Consider the following 18,931-nt stretch of genomic DNA (forward strand, 5'->3'; position numbering starts at 1 on the left):
ACCTTTTTTTTTTTTTGAGGAATTGACTTAAAATACTTAGGAAAAAAACTTTAAAAAATAGAATAAATATGAAAGGGTATAAGAATTACTATGTAGGCTGAGCAGAGTGGCTCAAGCCTATAATCCTTGCACTTTGGGAGGCTGAGGTGGAAGGATCCCTTGAGCCCAGGAGTTGGAGACCAGCCTGAGTAACATAGGGAGTTGCTGTCTCTACAAATAATTTTAAAAATTAGCCTCGTGTGGTGGTACACACCTGTGGTCCCAGCTATCCCAGCTACTCAGGAGGCTGAGGTGGGAGCATCACTGATCCCAGGAGGTTGAGGCCACAGTGAGCCGTGATTGGGCCACTGAACTCCAGACTGGGTGGCAGAGCGAGACGCTGTCTCAAAAAAAAATTAAAAGACTGTAATTAAAGATAGCCTTTTGTATAAGCATTCATTTTTGTACTAATTGTATCAGCTTCACCAATATGTAATACTAGGCCTCTCCCTTAGTGCTTGATAGAAGTAAGGGTTGTTAATGAGGTTATATATTGTGGTGTGGGATACTTCAGGAAGCCCAATTTCAGAACTTGAGCATTTGTAAGGGAATGTTCAGTAGGTGGTAACTGTTGTTATTGTTGAAGGAGGAAGTATCCTGTAGCAATTAAGAGTATCAGCTTCAGGCTGGTTGGTGGCTCACGCCTGTAATCCCAGCACTTTGGGAGGGTAAGGCAGGTGGATGGCTTGAGCCCAGGAGTTTGGACCACCCTGGGTAACATGGTGAAACCCTTTCTCTACAAAAAAAGGCAAAAATTAGCCGGGTTTTGTGGCACATGCTTGTGACCCCAGCTTCTTGAGAGGCTAGGTAGGAGGATCCAGAGGATCGCTTGAACCCTGAAAGTCAAGGCTGCAGTGAGCCATGATCACACCACTACATAGACTCTGTCTCAAAAAAGAAAAAAAAAAAGCCAGAGTATGGGCTTCAGAATCACACCAACTTGGGTTCAAGTGAGAGCTTACTTGCCAGATAATCTTGGAATATACTTTTTGGAACCCACAGTTTATCTGTAAAATAATTACAATAATACTTCAGAGGTTGTTGCAAAGATTGAGATAATAATGCATGTAAAGTATTTGGCTTCATGTCTGCCACATGGTGTGAAGATTATTTTTTAAGTGTCATTTATATTGAAAATGAGTCATTTTATGTTACTTCTTTCCTGTTTAGTACTTGTGTTTCAGATCTGACATCACCTTTTTAAAAATTTTGCATTTGAGTGAGATTTGCTAAAGCAGTTCTGGGGTTAAACTTGAAGAGAAAATATTGAATATTTATATTTAATATTCCATGTGAGAGGAGAGATTAAGAACCCTGTTGTCTGCTTGTTACATCTCTTGTGAAAAACATAAAAAATATAAGAGTTTTGTTACTGAACTCTACTTGTGGTTTTGGTCGAGTCTATCATGAAGGTATGTTGTGGAGATTAGTGCAAATAATGATTTAAATATGGAATTATAAAGTTTAGCAGCTCTATATTCGCGGAAAAACGAGTCTCTGTTGATTGAAAAAGCATAATAAAATAATTTATTCTGAGGCTTTGTGGTTATGCAGTGTCAGAATGAAAAAGATGATACTCCTGTTCCATTTCAGGCTGGTCAGACCATACCTGGAACACAGTGTTCAGTTGGAGAAAGTTCAGAGATGAGCAAAAGACGTGAGGGGGCAGAGATGATGTCTAACACTGGTAATATAATACCTGGTAACGTTTTGAGTGCTTACTCTGTGCCAGGCACTGTTCTTAGTATGTTATATGTACTGTCATCTCTTTAATCCTCATAAACATTCTGTGGGTAGGTGCTATTATTATTCTGTTTTTATGACTAGTGCTTGAAGGAGCTGGAATCATTTTACTTATGGAATTGTCAGCATGTGACTCATCATGAGGGGATAGGAGGAAAGGCACAAATATTTTTTTCAATACCCAGCCAAGCACTGTGCTAGCTCTATTTCACTTGCAATCTTATTTAATCCTCAATGACAAACCTTGGAAGATCCTGTTAGCCTTTTTTAACAAATGAAAGAACTGGTTAAGTGGCTTGCTGTCTTTCTCGGTAAGTGCCAGAGACAGGACATAGAACCAGATCTTTCCAAGTCCATGGCCAGTGCTACTCACATTATGCTTTTATTTTTACGTTCTCTTGCTCCAGGAGGCAGCTTAGGGTGCCAGTAGAGAATTGATGCCGGCTTAGCAAAAACTTTCTGACTACTGGAGTCCAGAAATGAACTAGGTTACCTTGAATGTTTGATTCTCTGTCAGTATTCAGGCTCAGCCTGCTTCCTGATTTGGCTGAGATGTTTTGGGAACATCAAATTGGGGATGGAGTAGAACATGTGAGGGGAGTGGAGGAATTGAGATGGGCTGAAAGATCTTTAATGAGCCTTCCATCCTTGAGATTCTATGATTATTGCTAGGACAGGATTAAATATGAGAATTGGTAGAAAGTTGTGTTGGCCAGTGATTTTTCTTTTGTGCATAGATTGATTGATTTTGAGACAAGAGTTTCACTGTCGCCCAGGCTGGGAATGCAGTGGTATGATCACTGCTCACTGCCTCCTCAAACTCTCAGACTCAGGCAACCCTCCCACCTCAGCCATAGTTTTATTTTTAAATGTCTTTATAGGCCGGGCACAGTGGCTCACGCCTATAATCCCAGCACTTTGGGAGGCCAAGGTGGGCGGATCACTTGAGGTCAGGAGTTCAAGGCCAGCCTGGCCAACATGGTGAAACCCCGTCTCTACTAAGATATACAAAAACTAGCCAGGTGTGCTGATCCCAGCTACCCAGAGGAGACAGGAGAATTGCTTGAACCCGGAAGCCAGAGGTTGCAGTGAGCTGAGATCGTGCCATTGCACTCTAGCCTGGGCGACAAAGCGAGACTCCATCTCAAAGAAAAATTTTTTTTAATAAAGTCTTCATAAAGCTAAATTTATAAAAAAGCTAGAGGCCGGGCGTGGTGGCTCATGCCTGTAATCCCAGCACTTTGGGAGGCTGAGGCTGGTGGATCACCTGAGGTCAGGCGTTCAGGACCAACCTGGCCAACATGGTGAAACCCCATCTCTACTAAAAATATAAAAATTAGCCGGTTGTGGTGGCACAAGCCTGTAATCCCAGCCACTTGGGAGGCTGAGGCAGGAGAATTGCTTGAACTTGGGAGACGGAGGTTGCAGTGAGCTGAGATCATGCCACTGCACTTCAGCCTGGGCAACAGAGCGAGACTCCGTTTCAAAAAAAAAAAAAAAAGCTGGAGATATGGTTTAGCAGCTCTATATTTGGGGAAAAAAGGAGTCTCTTTTGATTGAAAAAGTGTAATAAAATAATTTAAGCTGAGGCTTTGTGGTTATGGAGTGTCATAATGAAGAAGGTGATAGTCCTGTTCCATTTCAGGCTGGTCAGACCATACTTGGAACACAGTATTCAGTAGGAGAATGAATTCAGCCAGGTTTGTTTGTTTGTCTTTTAAGACAGAGACTTGCTCTGCTGTTGCCCAGGCTGGAGTGCAGTGATGCAATCTCAGCTCATGCCTCAGTTTTCCAAGTAGTGGCTGGGATTACAGGCATACTCCACCACACTTGGCTAATTTTTGTATTTTTTGTAGAGACGGGGTCTCACCCTGTTGGCCAGGTTTTTCTCCAATTCCTGACCTCAAGTGATCCACCCGCGTTGGCCTCCCAAAGTGCTGGGATTACAGGCGTGAACCACTGCACCCTGCCAAACTTAACTGGTTCTAAATATTTAAGTTTTATAAGAAAAGTTTTGTGTCTAAGTTGAGAATCACTGGTGGATTTAGTTAAGCTAAAATACCTTTAATTATTAAAAAGTAGGCAGAATGTAGAGAGATACCAGCCTTTTTCCTTCTTGGTATTTCTGCGATTTTTCCCTTTTTAGACAGCCTGTGGAGCTCAACCCCTTTTGGCTTTTCAGGTGATATAGTGAGAGCAAGAGTGATACTGTGAGGAGGATTCTAAACCTAGCAATCAGTCTTGTTGTTCCATCTTTGCCACTAGCTATTGGATGACCTTGGATCAGCCTCATTCTTATTTGTAAATGGGAGGAAGTGCAAATAGATTATCAGCCTCTGAGCAGGCTTGTGGCCAGTTAGATTCTTTTTCAATGTTTATATTTTTAATTTTGGAGTTGTACTTCTAAGGACCTTTCCTGAGGAATTAATTCTAAATAAAGAAGAACACTGTGCACAAAGATATTCCTTGCACTATTATTTAATGGTTGAAAACATTTAGAAATGACACAAATGTCTAAGATAGGTGACTTATTAAGGACTTGGTTAAATTTTTATGTAAACTTAAAGTCTTCAGAAACTATATAATAACATGGAAAATATAAACATTTCAGAAATGTTTAATAATTGTCTCATTCATATATATATATATATATATATATATATATATATATATATAATTTTTGAGACAGAGTTTTGCTCTGTTGCCCAGGTTGGAGTATGGTGGCACGATCATAACTCACTGCAGCCTTGACCTCCTGGGCTCAAACGGTCCTCCTGCTGCAGCCTCTCAAGTAGCTAGGACTACAGGCACGTGCCACCACGCCTGGCTAATTTTTAAATTTTTTGTAGAGACAGGGTCTGGCTGTGTTGCCAGGCTGGTCCTGAACTCTTGGGCTCAAGCAATCCTCCTGCCTTGGCCTCCCAAAGTGCTGGGATTACAGGCGTGAGCTACTGTGCCTGGCCATTTTTAGATATATATTATATTTAAAACAAACAAAGGGATTTTCCCTAGAAGTGCATTTGCTTCCTGGCTCTCATGTTTTCTGATTCTGTGATTTAGTAGAAGAAGGGGAAATCTCATGTGAGCTGTAGAGAAAGACTGAAAGAAGTGTTTGTTGTGTCATCTTGGAATTCGAGTAGAATCCAAATTTCTGCTAACATTAAAAATGTTAACATGGCACTTTACTTTTCAAAGCAGTTGGGTCCTGATTTGTTCGTTTGTGACAGGGTTTCACTTTGTCACCCCAGTTAGAGTGCAGTGCCACCATCTCAACTCACTGCAGCTTCTACCTCCCAGGTTAAAGTGATCCTCCTGTCTTAGCCTCCCAAGTATCTGAGACTATAGGTGCACACCACCACACTGGCAAATTTTTGTATTTTTAGTAGAGATGGGGTTTCGCCATGTTGTCCAGGCTGGTCTGGAACTCCTGACCTCAAGTGTTCGGCCTGCCTTGCCCTTCCAAAGTGCTGGGATTACAGGTGTGAGCCACTGCATCCTACCTAGTCCTGATTTATTTTATAAACAAACCAGGTGATACTCCATTGTGAAATAGCTCAGATTGGTGGGCAAGCCACATATGTGGTGAGGTGACTTGGAAGGCAGCTTCAGGTTTGAGCAGTTGTTTAGAAACAAAGTATTTTGCCTCCCTGTTTATTCTAGCTCATTCTTTCTATTTAATAACTTTCACCAAATCACTGTTGGCCTTTCTTCTCTGACCTGACACCTGTGTTATATGAAGAGCATTCTACCCAGCTATAGGAAACATCTAAGTCAGGACTGTTTTATAGCAGTTGGACTAGGGAAAGGAAATATAAAGAATGCTGGGAGATGTTACCATGGGCTATCCTTTTATTTTTGTCTAGAAATCTCAGAAAAGAGGAAAACCTAAATACCTCTGGTAACTGGCTCTGATTCAAGGCAAAAGTATCTACTGTGCTCTTTATCCATAGTTTTCCCTGTGTGTTTACTTCATTTTAAAAAGAAAAATAAGTAACTTTTTTTTTTTTTTGGTATTGTTACGTGCTTGAGGGCCATTTTTGGCTTAGGCTGAGGTTGTTAGGTTTTTACTGTTAATGAGAACCCAAGTTAGATTGTCCCCTGAGAGCTGGAGTTGCCAGTAGTTGTTTGCCAGAATGATTTTATCAGCATCCTTTTTAGCAGTAAAAAGATGAGATGTGTCCTTGAACTACACTATTTTCCGTACCGACAACTGCCAATCTTTTCTACATTGCCCTTTGCATCTTTAGGCTCAATAGAGGTATAGTTTAGATTTTTGTAGCCATTTCAAATTGGTATCTCATTTATTATGACAACTCTTCTGGAAAACTCATTTGTTTCATTTTTCCCCTTTCTGACAATTTAAGTTCTACTATTTGAAAGAAAGAAAAGACAGCAGAGAAGCTTATCATCGAGTATAGGAAACAACCAGAAAATTATCTGGCCCATTCGTATACCCATCAGGCTTCATGTGTTAGAGAGTACGCTGGCTAATTTAAAGGTAGAGTAGATTTAAAAGCAAGACTGAGCTGGGAACGGTGGCTGACGCCTGTAATCCCAGCACTTTGGAAGGCCGAGGTGGGTGGATCACCTGAGGTCAGGAGTTCAAGACCAGCCTGACCAATATGGTGAAACCCCATCTCTACTAAAAATACCAAAAAATTAGCCAGGTGTGGTGGCACAGGCCTATAATCCCAGCAACTCGGGAGGCTGAGGCAGGAGAATTGCTTGAACCCAGGAGGCAGAGGTTGTAGTGAGCTGAGATTGTACCATTGCACTCCAGCCTGGGCAACAGAGTGAGACTCCAACTTAAAAAAAAAAAAAATTGAGTGAAATAATTTTAAATTAGGAGTTTTAAATCTAGGGTTCCTAGAGTCAATGAAGTCTCTGAAATTACATGTAAAATTTAAGTATATGTATATTTTTCCAGGGGAAGGTTCTATAGCTTTCCTTCGATATTCACAGGATTCTGTGGCTCAGTGGTTGGAAACTGTTGCCATGGTCCGGGTCCAGTGGCTCACACCTGTAATCCCAGCACTTTGGGAGGCTGAGGTGGGCGGATCACTTGAGGTCAGGAGTTTGAGACCAGCCTGGTCAATATGACGAAGCCCCGTCTCTACTAAAAATACAAAAATTAGCTGGGCATGGTGGTGCATGCCTGGAGTCCCAGCTACTCAGGAAGCTGAGGCAGGAGAATTGCTTGAACCCGGGAGGCGGAGGTTGCAGTGAGCTGAGATCATGCCACTGCACTCCAGCCTGGGCAATAGAGTGAGACTTTGTCTCAAAAGAAAAAAGAAGAAAAGGAAAAGAAAACCATTGCCATAAATGACCTTTAGTTACCTATGTTTCCGTTGGTAGAAAATACATGTAACTAAACTTTCCTTTGTTTTATCTTAGGCTTTCTTGAAATTTACTAAGATATTTGAAGGGGGAAATACAGTTTTCTTTTTTTCTTTGTTTTATTCTTTTTCTTTTTGGAAAATAGTTTTCTTTTCCTATCCTTTTTACAACCTCCTCCCTGCCTCCAAAAATCTGAGAATTCATTATTTACTGCTTCCATAGGAGTTTCTTTTAATATTTTAGCTGAAATAATTGAGTCTGTTTTGATAACCCCCAAGCAACCTTAAAACTTGGACCTAGAAATTCACTGTGGATTCTGAGTTCTGAAACTGGAAGAGAATGTCAGCAACAAATTAAAGCTTCTGAACAGTTGAAACGGTGGCTTCAGTTACAAATGGCTTTTCTTAGGATTTGTTAAAGAGCAACTTAAGGACTGAGGGAAAGGGTCTGAGGTTCTGGGAGCAGTCAGGATCTGGGGAGCCAGCTGGCTGTGTTGCTGCAGCAGAGGAAAGTGGGGTGGAGAAGAAAGTGGCATTCATGCTCAGGAATTTTCCTAAGTTCCCCGCCTCTGAGATCTGACTGGGCCAGGCAGGGTAAGGATGTGTGTGGAACTGATTGTAAAAGAGTGCTATTATGTTCAGTTTAAGCTTCTCCAAGGAGAATGGAAATTAAGCTTAAAATCTCTAAGGAAAAGTTCTGACCTTCCCTTTCTTTTTTTGCATCCTCTCTCCTTTTGTGCAGGTGGATGGAAGCATGCCTAGGGGAAGATCTGCCTCCCACCACAGAACTGGAGGAGGGGCTTAGGAATGGGGTCTACCTTGCCAAACTGGGGAACTTCTTCTCTCCCAAAGTAGTGTCCCTGAAAAAAATCTATGATCGAGAACAGACCAGATACAAGGTGAGTCCTTTCTTGCTTTGTGCTTAGATTTCTGTCAACTTGAGAAAGTTAGCATGTTTTATTTTGTGTAAGAGTTATTGAGAAGTATGTGTAAGGTGTGTTTGTTGCAACAAATTATAGCCTTGAAAATGCCTGGCAGAATGGAGAAATTTGTGCAAAGGCAATATGTACTAGGCAAATATTATTACATCTCTTTTAGAATTTATCTGGAAAGCCCGCCTCCCCCTTACCCTGTCCCCCCACAAAAAAATATGTACTAGGAAAAGAACTTTAGCTGTCTTTGTTTCTGGTAGAATTCTTATGATGTTATATATCTAGAAATTTTCCTACTTGTAGATGAATTTTTTAATTCTTTAGAAGGTAGAAGAAATAACTAGGGGAATTACTACTTTAAATCTAGTTTTGGGGCCGGGCGCGGTGGCTCACGCCGGTAATCCCAGCACTTTGGGAGGCTGAGGTGGGCGGATCACAAGGTCAGGAGTTCGAGACCAGCCTGACCAACATGGTGAAACCCCGTCTCTACCAAAAATACAAAAATTAGCCGGGCGTGGTGGTGCATGCCTGTAATCCCAGCTACTCAGGAGGCTGAGGCAGGAGAATCGCTTGAACCCGGGAGGCAGAGGTTGCAGTGAGCCGAGATCATGCCACTGCACTCCAGCCCTGGGTGTCAGAGTGAGACTCCATCTCAAAAAAAAAAAAAAAAAAAGAAAACCTAATTTTAGGCTGGGCACACTGATTCTCACCTGTAATCCCAGTACTTGGAAGGCCAAGGTGGTAGGATCACTTAAGACCAGGAGTTTGAGAGTAGCCTGGGCAATATAATGAGACCCTGTCTTACAAAAAAAAAAAATTAGCCAGACATGGTCACGCATGCTGTAGTCCTGGCTACTTGGGAGACTGAGGCAAGAGGATTGCTTGAGCCTAGGAGGTTGAGGCTGTAGGGAGTTAATATTGTGCCACTGCACTCCCACCTGTCTCTTAAAAAAAGAAATGAATTTTAAGCACTGAGATTTGTTGGCAAATTGAATGCAAAAGTAACTTCATGAAAAAACATCACCCTGTGTTGCTGGAGTTCAAGGTACAATGGGAAAGTGATTCAGTTTCAGAAAATTGAGATGAGAGGGTTTGATTCCTGTGTCTCAAGGTGCTATAAAAAAGAAGACTGACTGCTTAATTAAGTTGGAATGTTGGGCCAGGCCCAGTAGTTCATGCTTGTAATCCCAGCACTTTGGGAGGTTGAGGCGGGCGGATCACTTGAGGTCAGGAGTTCAAGACAAACCCGGCCAACTTGGTGAAACCCCATCTCTACTAAAAATATAAAAATCAGCCAGGCTTGGTGGCGCACACCTGTAATCCCAGCCACTCAGGAGGCTGAGGCAGGAGAATCACTTGAACCCAGGAGGCGGGGGTTACAGTGAGCTGAGATAGCACCACTGCACTCCAGCCTGGGCAACAGAGCAAGACTCTGTCTCCCAAAAAAAAAATGGGGATGTTGACAAGGACCAAATTTTCTTGTCTACAGAGGTTACCTGTGAACCCTTATTTGAAAAATGATGACTATGAAAGATAGTGGAGAATTGCATTACCAAGACCAAATGTAAGGGTGGTCAGCTGTAATAACTGGGCCCAGACTCAGAATGAGTAAGGCTACAATGTCAAAGAGATTTTTTATGTTTTATGTTTAAATTCAAGGGAAAACAAGGAACGGTATAGGTACTCAGCCAAAATTAACATCATAAACAGAAACTTTCCTTAATCAAAAAGACTTATATGTTCAGTGGGTTTTTTTGTTGTTGGTTGGTTGGTTGGTTTTTGTTTTGAGACAGGGTCTTGCTGTGTCACCCAGGCTAGAGTGCAGTAATGCCATCATGGCTCACTGCAGCCCTGACCTCCCTAGGCTCAAGCAATCCTCCCACCTCAGCCTCCCTAGTAGTTGGGACTATGGGAGCATGCTACTACACCAGGCTAATTTAAACAAATTTTAGTGTAGAGATGGGGGTCTCACTATGTTGCCCAGGTTGGTCTCCAACTCCTGGGCTTAAGTTATCCTCCCACCTTGGCCTCTCAAAGTGCCAGGATTACAGGCATGAGCCACTGTGCCCAGCCCTTTGCTCAGTTTTGAATACACAGTTATTCTGAAGACAACTCTGGAGCTATTCTGTAGGCAGAATGGGAAGATAGCGTAAAAGGAGAGTGGAGACTTTGCAGATAGTGTAAAAGGAGAGCGGAGACTGCGGCAACAATAAAAAAAAAAATGGCTGGGTGCAGTGGCTCATGCCTGTAATCCCAGCACTTTGGGAGGCTGAGGTGGGAGTCCTCACTTGAGTCTAGGAGTTTGAGATCAGCCTGGGCAACAAGGTGAAACCTCCGCTCTACAAAAAATAGAAAAACAATTAGATGGGCATGGTGACATGCACTCGTAGTCCCAGCCACTCAGGAGGCAAAGGTGAGAATATCGCTTGAGCCCAGGAGGTGAGGCTGCAGTGAGCCGATTGTGCCAGTGAGCCGATTGTGCCAGTGCACTGCAGCCTAGACAACAAAGTGGAGCCGTGTTTCAAAAAAAAGCAGACATTGAAGTTTAGAGGGGATATCTATATATATAGAATGAAAGCCCTGATTGATTTTTTTTAAGACAGAGTCTCGTTCTGTCGCCTAGGCTGGAGTGTAGTGGTGCCGTCTTGGCTCTCACTGCAACCTCTGCCTCCCAGGTTCAATGATTCTCCTGCCTCAGCCTCCCGAGTAGCTGGGATTACAGGTGTGCACCACCACACCTGGCTAATTTTTGTATTTTTAGTAGAGATGGGATTTCACCATGTTGGCCAGGCTGATCTCAAACTCCTGACCTCAGGTGATCTGTCCACCTCGGCCTCCCAATGTGCTGGGATTACAGGAATGAGCCACCGTCCCAGCGTGGTATTTTTATACAGCATTTTGTGAACATCTATGTATTCAGACACCATACTAATTTGTTTATGTGCATTATCTCACTTAGTTTTTATACATGCAAAGCAGCTGTTCTGGATGGTAAAACTCTGTCCCTAAAGGATGAAGTGGCTTTTCCAGTGTCACCAGTAGATTACTAAGCCAGTAATTGAATCGAAGATAATTTAACTCCAAAGACCACATGTTCTGTTGAGCACACTATACACAAGAAGGCTCTCCAGGTAGTTCCTAAGTGAGAGGAGCTGAGATGTGGATTTGGCTTTTTGGTATTGGAATGTGAGCATAATGACATCAAAATTAAGGAAAATTTGTCAAATCTCTTGAGGAAACTTTTGCGAAGAGAGTTTTTATTTAATATTTGCTTCAATACAGCCAATGATACCTAATTTTCTTTTTTTTTCTAGGCGACTGGCCTCCACTTTAGACACACTGATAATGTGATTCAGTGGTTGAATGCCATGGATGAGATTGGATTGCCTAAGGTAACTTACCTGAGATAATAGTTTAGGCTTTGTTCCAGCTGTTGTGGCATAACCCCCAAACAACCTGTTCTCATTCTACCTGTAAAATTATTCTCAGAATCTTTGGTGTTTTTTTAAATACTAAAAGATGTCTTTCTTTTTGACTTAGGAAATAGTTTTGTTCTTTTTCTTTTATAATCCTCATACCTGTTTCATCTTACCCTAGAGAAATTCCCTGTGATGATATCTACTTTTACTACATCAAATTGTAGACTTACATTTTACTATTTTTCCTTAGATAGAATTCACATGCTGTGAGATTCACCATTTTAAAGAATACCAAATCAGTGGTTTTTATTTATTCACAAAGTTGTTAACATTAAAATTTGACCTTTGGAAATATAAGGAAATATTTTAGAAATCTGTAGGGAGTATGAAGGGTCATTTTTTATTTTAAATTGTAGAGGTGGTAGAATGACGTTTACTTCCTGGATCTGTTTTTGGTCATGGCTGCAGTTTTGATTGGAGTGTACATCTTCTGGGTGTTCTGCTCAGGAGTTTATTTAATGTTGCTTTCAGTGAAATTGCCATCCCAGTCCTGTCTGAATCTATAACTGCCACACTGTATGGTCACTCTTGGAGACATGAATGGATTGATTGATTTCGTTCTTTCTTTTGTTCTCATTTTTTTCTGTTTATATCCTTTGACGTAAGAATTCCGCTTCTGGGAAGTTATCCCAAATAAATAATCAGAAAGCACCAAAAAAATGTATACAGAAGGATTTTTTAGCATTGATTATGATAGAAAAAATTGATAGCAAAGTACATGTTTCTTTACAAGGGGTATTAATTGTGTTACAGCCAAATACTAGTGCCATTTAAAAGGATATCAACCCAAGTAAAGGGCCTTTGATGTATTAAGTGGGGAAAAACGGTTGAAGGTTATAGGAGTTTGTGTTCAATCTAAGATCAGATCACTATTTTTGTGTAAAAATAAAGTGAGTGTTCTTGGGAAAAATTTGTAAGGAGATAAAATGGTTTTCATTTCTGTGTGATGGGATTAAGGGTGGTTTTAATTTTCCTTATACTTTCCTGTAGAGTTCAAATTTTTGTAACCAAAGGAAAATTTATTTTAAAAAAGTGAGGTGTAGGGTATCAGAAGGTGGCTAAAACCATTTTATATTTTGTATTTTGTTCAATATAGAAATATTGTATACATTTTATATTTTGTATTTTGTGCAATATATAAATATTGTATACAAATATGTATATTGTATAGATAAATATATGACTTATACAATATATTACAATATAGAATATATTGTAATATAATTTTACAATATTATATAATATACAATATATAATTACATATTGTAATATATAATCATATATACAATATATTATATATTATATATACACAATATATTACAATATGTAATTATATATTACGTATATAGTATATTGATATGTATACAATATACAACAGATATGCATTGTTGCATACATACCTGTCGAATTGTGTTAAATCAGAACTGAGTCTTTGCAGAAGACTAGCTTTTCTCCTCTTTTTTTCAGAGAAAGTTCTGAAGTTCTCTTCCTTGCCACTGGTATGTTTGAGAATTAGGCCCCACAATTGTTAGGAAATGCAGTACGTCAAGTTCTTACAGCTACGTGGCCTGTCTGTGCACCTGTAATTTCCTTTCCCTGTTTTTTAATATAGTATAAAATACTGTGCTGTATAGTGTAAAATATTACACTGTGCACCTGTAACTTCCTGTTTCTGTTTTTTATATAGTATATTGCCAGTGGGCAATGACAATAACCTCATTTGAATGATACTAAGAGCTTTGTTAATATTTGCAATTGCTAGTAGCATTGTTACTACGAGATGCTTTTTTAATGATGTAATTTTATTACCTTTTTTGGTTTACTAACAGTAGTATATTGTCCTGGACTACAGTTGCAACAAACACAGAATGTATTAAAGGCTTTCAGGAACAACTTGATAATCATGGCTGTAAGCCTTGAATTGTCCACCCTACATTTAGGCCCAGAAGACTTCTGAGTAATAAGAACTAATGATAACCTAAAAATGTATTGTTGTTCTTAATATAATGTATAATACGTAATTGACAATACATATATGGTGTTTATTGGGATGTCTTTTCTAATCTCTTTATATGGTACATGCTGGCCTATTATAGAAAATTCATGCAGTCATTTTTTGGTTCTTATCCTTTTTGACTCTTTATTATAATTGGTACTGTTGGCTGCCTTTTCCCTGAGATATTTCTTAGTTTGATTTTTAAAATTGTTTTTAATCTGCTCAACTAGTCCTGTTTTCTTTAATTATTCTACCTTCCATGTCCTAGTGATGGACATACTTTAAGATGCAATCCTTGTTAGATACATTTTCCCATTTTCATGGTTTCATTTATTCTCAAGACTTGCTGACATAAGATAAACACAGTATCTTCAGTTGGCTGCTGGACATTTCTCCTTGGATAGCTTTCTGTCACCTAGAATTTTTCATATCTAAAATTAAATCTACCTTTTCCCCAACTGAACTTCCCTTCCTCTATAATAAATGGTACCATGTCATCATTTTCCCAGTCATCCAGTCTCAAAACCTTGGAGATACCTTGAACTTCTAAATCTGGTCATTCCCTAAGCCTTCTCCATTTATTTGAAATATCTCTTTTATCCATCTACTGTTACAACAGCCTCCCAGCATACCTCCCCAGCTCCCATCTCCCATTATTCAACATATGCTGTGTCCTGTCTCCAGTCAGATCTCCCCAGGGCTCTATTTTTATCCTTAGCTCCAAAGCTAGGCTACTTCTTTATGTCCTGCTTATCAAGTTCAGACTTGTCTGACTTTCAAGTTGCTTATAATAATCTGATTTTATCCTACCTATCCAACCTTATTTTTCTGTTATTTTCTAGAACGTATTCTGTAGATTTTAAAAAACAATAGGGTATATTGCCTTACTGTCTCACAAACACATCATGATTATTTTTGCTTTATTTATTCTGGCTATTTCTCTTATTTGGAAGGCCTTTTGCTCTCTATCATGATTCACTCATTTCTTTAGTTTATGATTTCACAGTCTTAATATAGGCCTTTATTGCTTATCCAAATTCTTCTCACCTCATTATTCAGTCTTTTGCTTCTCCAAACCACTGTCACCCCTTATTTCCCTAAATTACAGATTGAATTGTATGGTGCCACATGACTGTGAGAATAGGTCTTGAAGTTCAAGGCTATTCCCAGTCTAAATCTACTCTGTTCCTATCCTACCTCATTCACTAACTCATCGAATGTAGAGCTTCCATGACCCTGGCTCTGGGCTTGATATCAAAGATATGGCAGTTAATAAATAACATAGATCTAGCCCTGCCTTCATGTGGCTTATAGTCTGTTGGAGTAGCCAAACAGATAAACACAAATGATCGATTTTGGTAAGTGCTACCATGGAAAAGTACTTGTCTTCCAAATTCCCTCATACATGCTCTATTCTAGCTACTTCATCTGTGTAGCTTCCCATTTCTCCTAAGCATTAAACACATTTTAATATTTTATAGTTTTTTTCAATGTCTAAATGTAGCAGGTTGCACAAACTAAAGCACTTAGTAAATGTTCATTGTTGAGTTGTTTCTCCATCTAGGCATGGTAGATAGTAACTAGGAGCATTGTAGTTCTGAAAGCCTCATACTTAGATCAGTCCAGTGATTTAAACTGGACTAGAACTTGGTCTTCATATGCCTGTGTCTGGGTCTGAAATAAGTAAATCACCTTCTCACACCTAATGAAATTCAGTGGGTTGTCCAAATAGAGATTTTCCAAGTAGTACTTTTTATTCTGTATTATAGCATTTTATTCCTTGCAATTCTTATGATGAAATGTCTGTTCACCCTAATGAAGTTATTTGCTGAATGCCACCGATGTTTTCTAAGAATGCCACTGATGTTTTCTAACTGTCCATAGTTTGATTTGTATTATTGATGATTGGTGAATGTCAGATGAACACAGGGAATGGATATCTTACTCTGTTTCTTTTATTTCTCCCTAGATTTTTTACCCAGAAACTACAGATATCTATGATCGAAAGAACATGCCAAGATGTATCTACTGTATCCATGCACTCAGGTAATCAAATTTTCTTGGCAAAATAAGGAAATTATGAATAACATCTGAATTGAGTGTGTAGTTTTTTATCCTTGAGGTAAGAATGAAAAAGTTTTTTGATTAGTTTCAAAAGTTCCAAATAGGATAAAATACTGTTATCCGAACAAAATGGTGAGAAACAGCTGTGTTTTTCTAGGGAGTTTGGAGAAGGGATTTATTTATTTAATAGCAGGTAATTTTCTTCTAAAAACATGGTATCTTTCATAATTGATCTAGTATTTCTGTGAACTATGCATTCACTTGGGGTGCAGTCTCTTGTTTAGTTATGTAGGTCCTTGCCATTGTTAAGCCATTTGTTCATTCATTCAATAATTTTTATAAGCCGGATGTGGTGGCTCACGCCTGTAATCCCAGCACTTTGGGAGGCCAAGGCGGGTGGATCACCTGAGGTCAGGAGTTCAAGACCAGCCTGGCCAACATAGTGAAACCCTGTCTCTACTAAAAATACAAAAAATTAGCTGGGCATGGTGGCGGGTGCCTGTAATCCCAGCTACTCGGGAGGCTGAGGCAGGAGAATTGCTTGAACCCAGAAGGCAGAGGTTGCAGTGAGCCAAGATTGCACCATTGCACTCCAGCCTGGGCAACAAGAACGAAACTCCATCTCAAAAAAAAAAAAAAAATAATAATAATAATAATAATAATTTTTGTACCAACACAAACATGATAGTAAGAAATGATACAAAATATATTTTTTTCCCATAATGTCATGGTAAATTTGGAATGTGACTTAATTTTCAGGTCCCCAGAACACTAAATTAAATAGGAAGGAAAAGATACAAGTCTGGAAGGATGGTGGGATGGCATATTAGTAGATGCTTATACAGGTTGAATATCCCTTATCTGAAATGCTTGGGACCAGAAGTGTTTTGGATTTTGAAGTATTTGCATTATACTTACCAGTTGAGCATGCCAAATCTGAAATGCAGAATGCTCCAATTATAGCATTGAGGGTCATGTTGGTGCTTAAAAATTTTTAGATTTTGGAGCATTTTGGATTTTGGATTTTCAGATTTGGTATACTCAGCCTGTGGTACAGTAGTATAGTGTTTTAGCAGATTTACTTGATGGCCACAGGACTAAAGAAGATGGCAGAGCAAGTGGGACATGAGTGAGATATTTGCTTGGGCTGCACTTCTTATATGGCATCCTCTATATGTGCTTGCTAAGTGTTAATTACATTGGAGTAGGTATATAATACTGATCTATAAGAAGACTATTGTCTCCAGTTTCTTGAGCAAACATGTACTAGATCTGTGGTATCATTGGAATCAGTGTGAAACATATGAAAGAATGAATATAGCTGAGAACTTGAGGATCTCGTGTTGAGAATGTAGCAATTTCAAATATGTGTCTGAGGCTGGGTAGGTACAGTGGCTCACACCTGTAATCCCAGTGCTTTGGGAGACCAAGGCGGGAGGATTGCTTGAAGCCAGGAGTTAGAGACCATCCTGGGCAACGTAGCGAGACCCCATTTCTACAAGAAATAAAAAATTAGCTGGGCATGGTGGCATACACCTGTAGTCCTAGCTACTCTGGAGGCTGAGGTGGGAGGATCACTTAAGCCGAGGAGTTTGAGACTGCAGTGAGCTATGATTGTGCTACTGCACTTCAGCCTGGATGACAGAGCGAGACTCTGTCTCTAAAAAACAAAACAAAACATTACCAAATATGTGTGTCTGAGTCCAGATCAGATTAATTCTGAGTATTTTGTTTGGCTTAGTGTTGCATGAGATTTGTCCATGTTGATAATCTTGTGAAGGCCTTACCTGCAATGGATATCTGAACGTGGAAGCAGAATTCCTCTCTGCTAGTTGTGTAGCCACTACTCTGCAGTGTAACCTGGGTTCCAGGCCCTCAAATTCTCTGTAGTAGAGCCTAAAGAATTAACTATGCCTTCCTAGTGGTAGAGTCAGAATGAGAAAGAGAGGAAGTCTGCTATTGTTTTCCATTTCTCTTGAATATGTAGTCTGTGCTTAGAAAGTATATATAGAGCAGTGTGTTTCGTGATTTATGGTTTCTTTTTTATGGTGTTTTTCCTGAAGGGTGGATTGGCAACATTTGATAATATGTAGGAAGTATTTATAATTGCTGAAAGTGCCTTCTTTTACCACAAAACACAGCCATGTTCAAAGCAGGTTCCTCACCTTGCTATATTGGATAAGGCTCCATCTCCCTTTGGATCAACAGTGACAGAAAAGTACTACCTCTCTGTCTCCTCCCTGCTTGCCTTTTTTTTTTTTTCCTCTAAAGTCTTGATTGGCATTATTCTAGAGATAGTCACTGTACTTTAATCATACTAAATTACTTTTGTAGATAACATTCCACTCTCAGATAAGACCCCAGTTTTCCATTCTCAAAATACTTGTATACTTTCTTCCTGTTTCCCCTGTTTTGTTATTCTAATAACTGATTTTGGGGTTAAACAGGTCCATAATCTCTTACCCTAAATTAAAACCCTAAACTATCTGAAATTTGATTTTAAGTTTGGTGTAAGCTCATTTGTCTCCTTAGTATGATTATGTTTGTGTGTTTCTCTGCAGAAAGTAATGGATTGGATTGAGGATGCTGCCCCAGGGCTTGCTGGGGATACTTTATGATACCATATACACTGTAAATAGAAATATACTTTCTAATATCTGAGAAATTCAACATTCAGACATATCTGGCTCCAAGAATTTGGATAAGGGACTGTGGACCTGTAGTAGATTCTGTTTCCTAATCACCTGCTGTGTTTCAGGGTCTTTATTAATAATCTTTGAGATTGGCATAGTGATTTCTAGGTTACTCACCATTCACAGAAAAGATAATTAGAATCCAGATAGGTTAACATAACTTCCTTCTGCCCATTGCTACAAAGTACAGCTTAAGTAGGAAATAAGAAAAATAAATCTAAGTGCAGTTACAGGCTGACGCATTATAGTGCCTAACAGTATATTTGTAGAAGTAGGCATGGGAGAGCAGGAGCAAAGATTGGAAAGTGCTGTTCACCATTAGGGTTTATAAGTTTCAGTGTGAAGCTAAGTACTTTTGATTGTGGGTAAGAGGACTTAACTGGCCGTTTTGAATCCTTTCATAGCTCCAGTGTCTCCATAAAATACTCGTAATAATTAAAGAGAGTTAAAAGAAAGATGGTGCCCATGTCTACTTTTTATATTAGCCAGTGATACGGTTGTAGCACCTTTAATTTACCATTGAAAGACATTAAAAGCTAAGTCAGTGTTCCTGGTACTGTGAAAGCAACTGTATTAGTCCGTTCTTGTACTGCTATAAAGAAATACCTGAGACTGGGTAATTCATAAAGAAAAGAGGTTTAATTGGCTT

The 18,931-nt window shown here is 39.5% G+C and overlaps 1 protein-coding gene across 2 annotated transcripts in view; it reads left to right on the forward strand.

Annotated features, from left to right (window-relative positions):
- Positions 1 to 18,931, forward strand: part of IQGAP1 (IQ motif containing GTPase activating protein 1) — a 114,073-nt gene that overhangs the window by 30,025 nt on the left and 65,117 nt on the right. The window contains exons 3-5 of one of the 2 annotated variants that reach the window (XM_008959859.4): positions 7,861 to 8,017; positions 11,365 to 11,442; positions 15,495 to 15,571. In XM_008959859.4, coding sequence (XP_008958107.2) covers positions 7,861 to 8,017; positions 11,365 to 11,442; positions 15,495 to 15,571 — 312 coding nt within the window. Of the gene's footprint in view, positions 1 to 7,860; positions 8,018 to 11,364; positions 11,443 to 12,996; positions 13,029 to 15,494; positions 15,572 to 18,931 lie in introns of those variants that run through there. The other variant, XM_034939424.4, reaches the window with a different exon arrangement.

This window comes from Pan paniscus, chromosome 16 (genome assembly GCF_029289425.2).
Source record: "Pan paniscus chromosome 16, NHGRI_mPanPan1-v2.0_pri, whole genome shotgun sequence".
Taxonomy (NCBI): domain Eukaryota; kingdom Metazoa; phylum Chordata; class Mammalia; order Primates; family Hominidae; genus Pan; species Pan paniscus.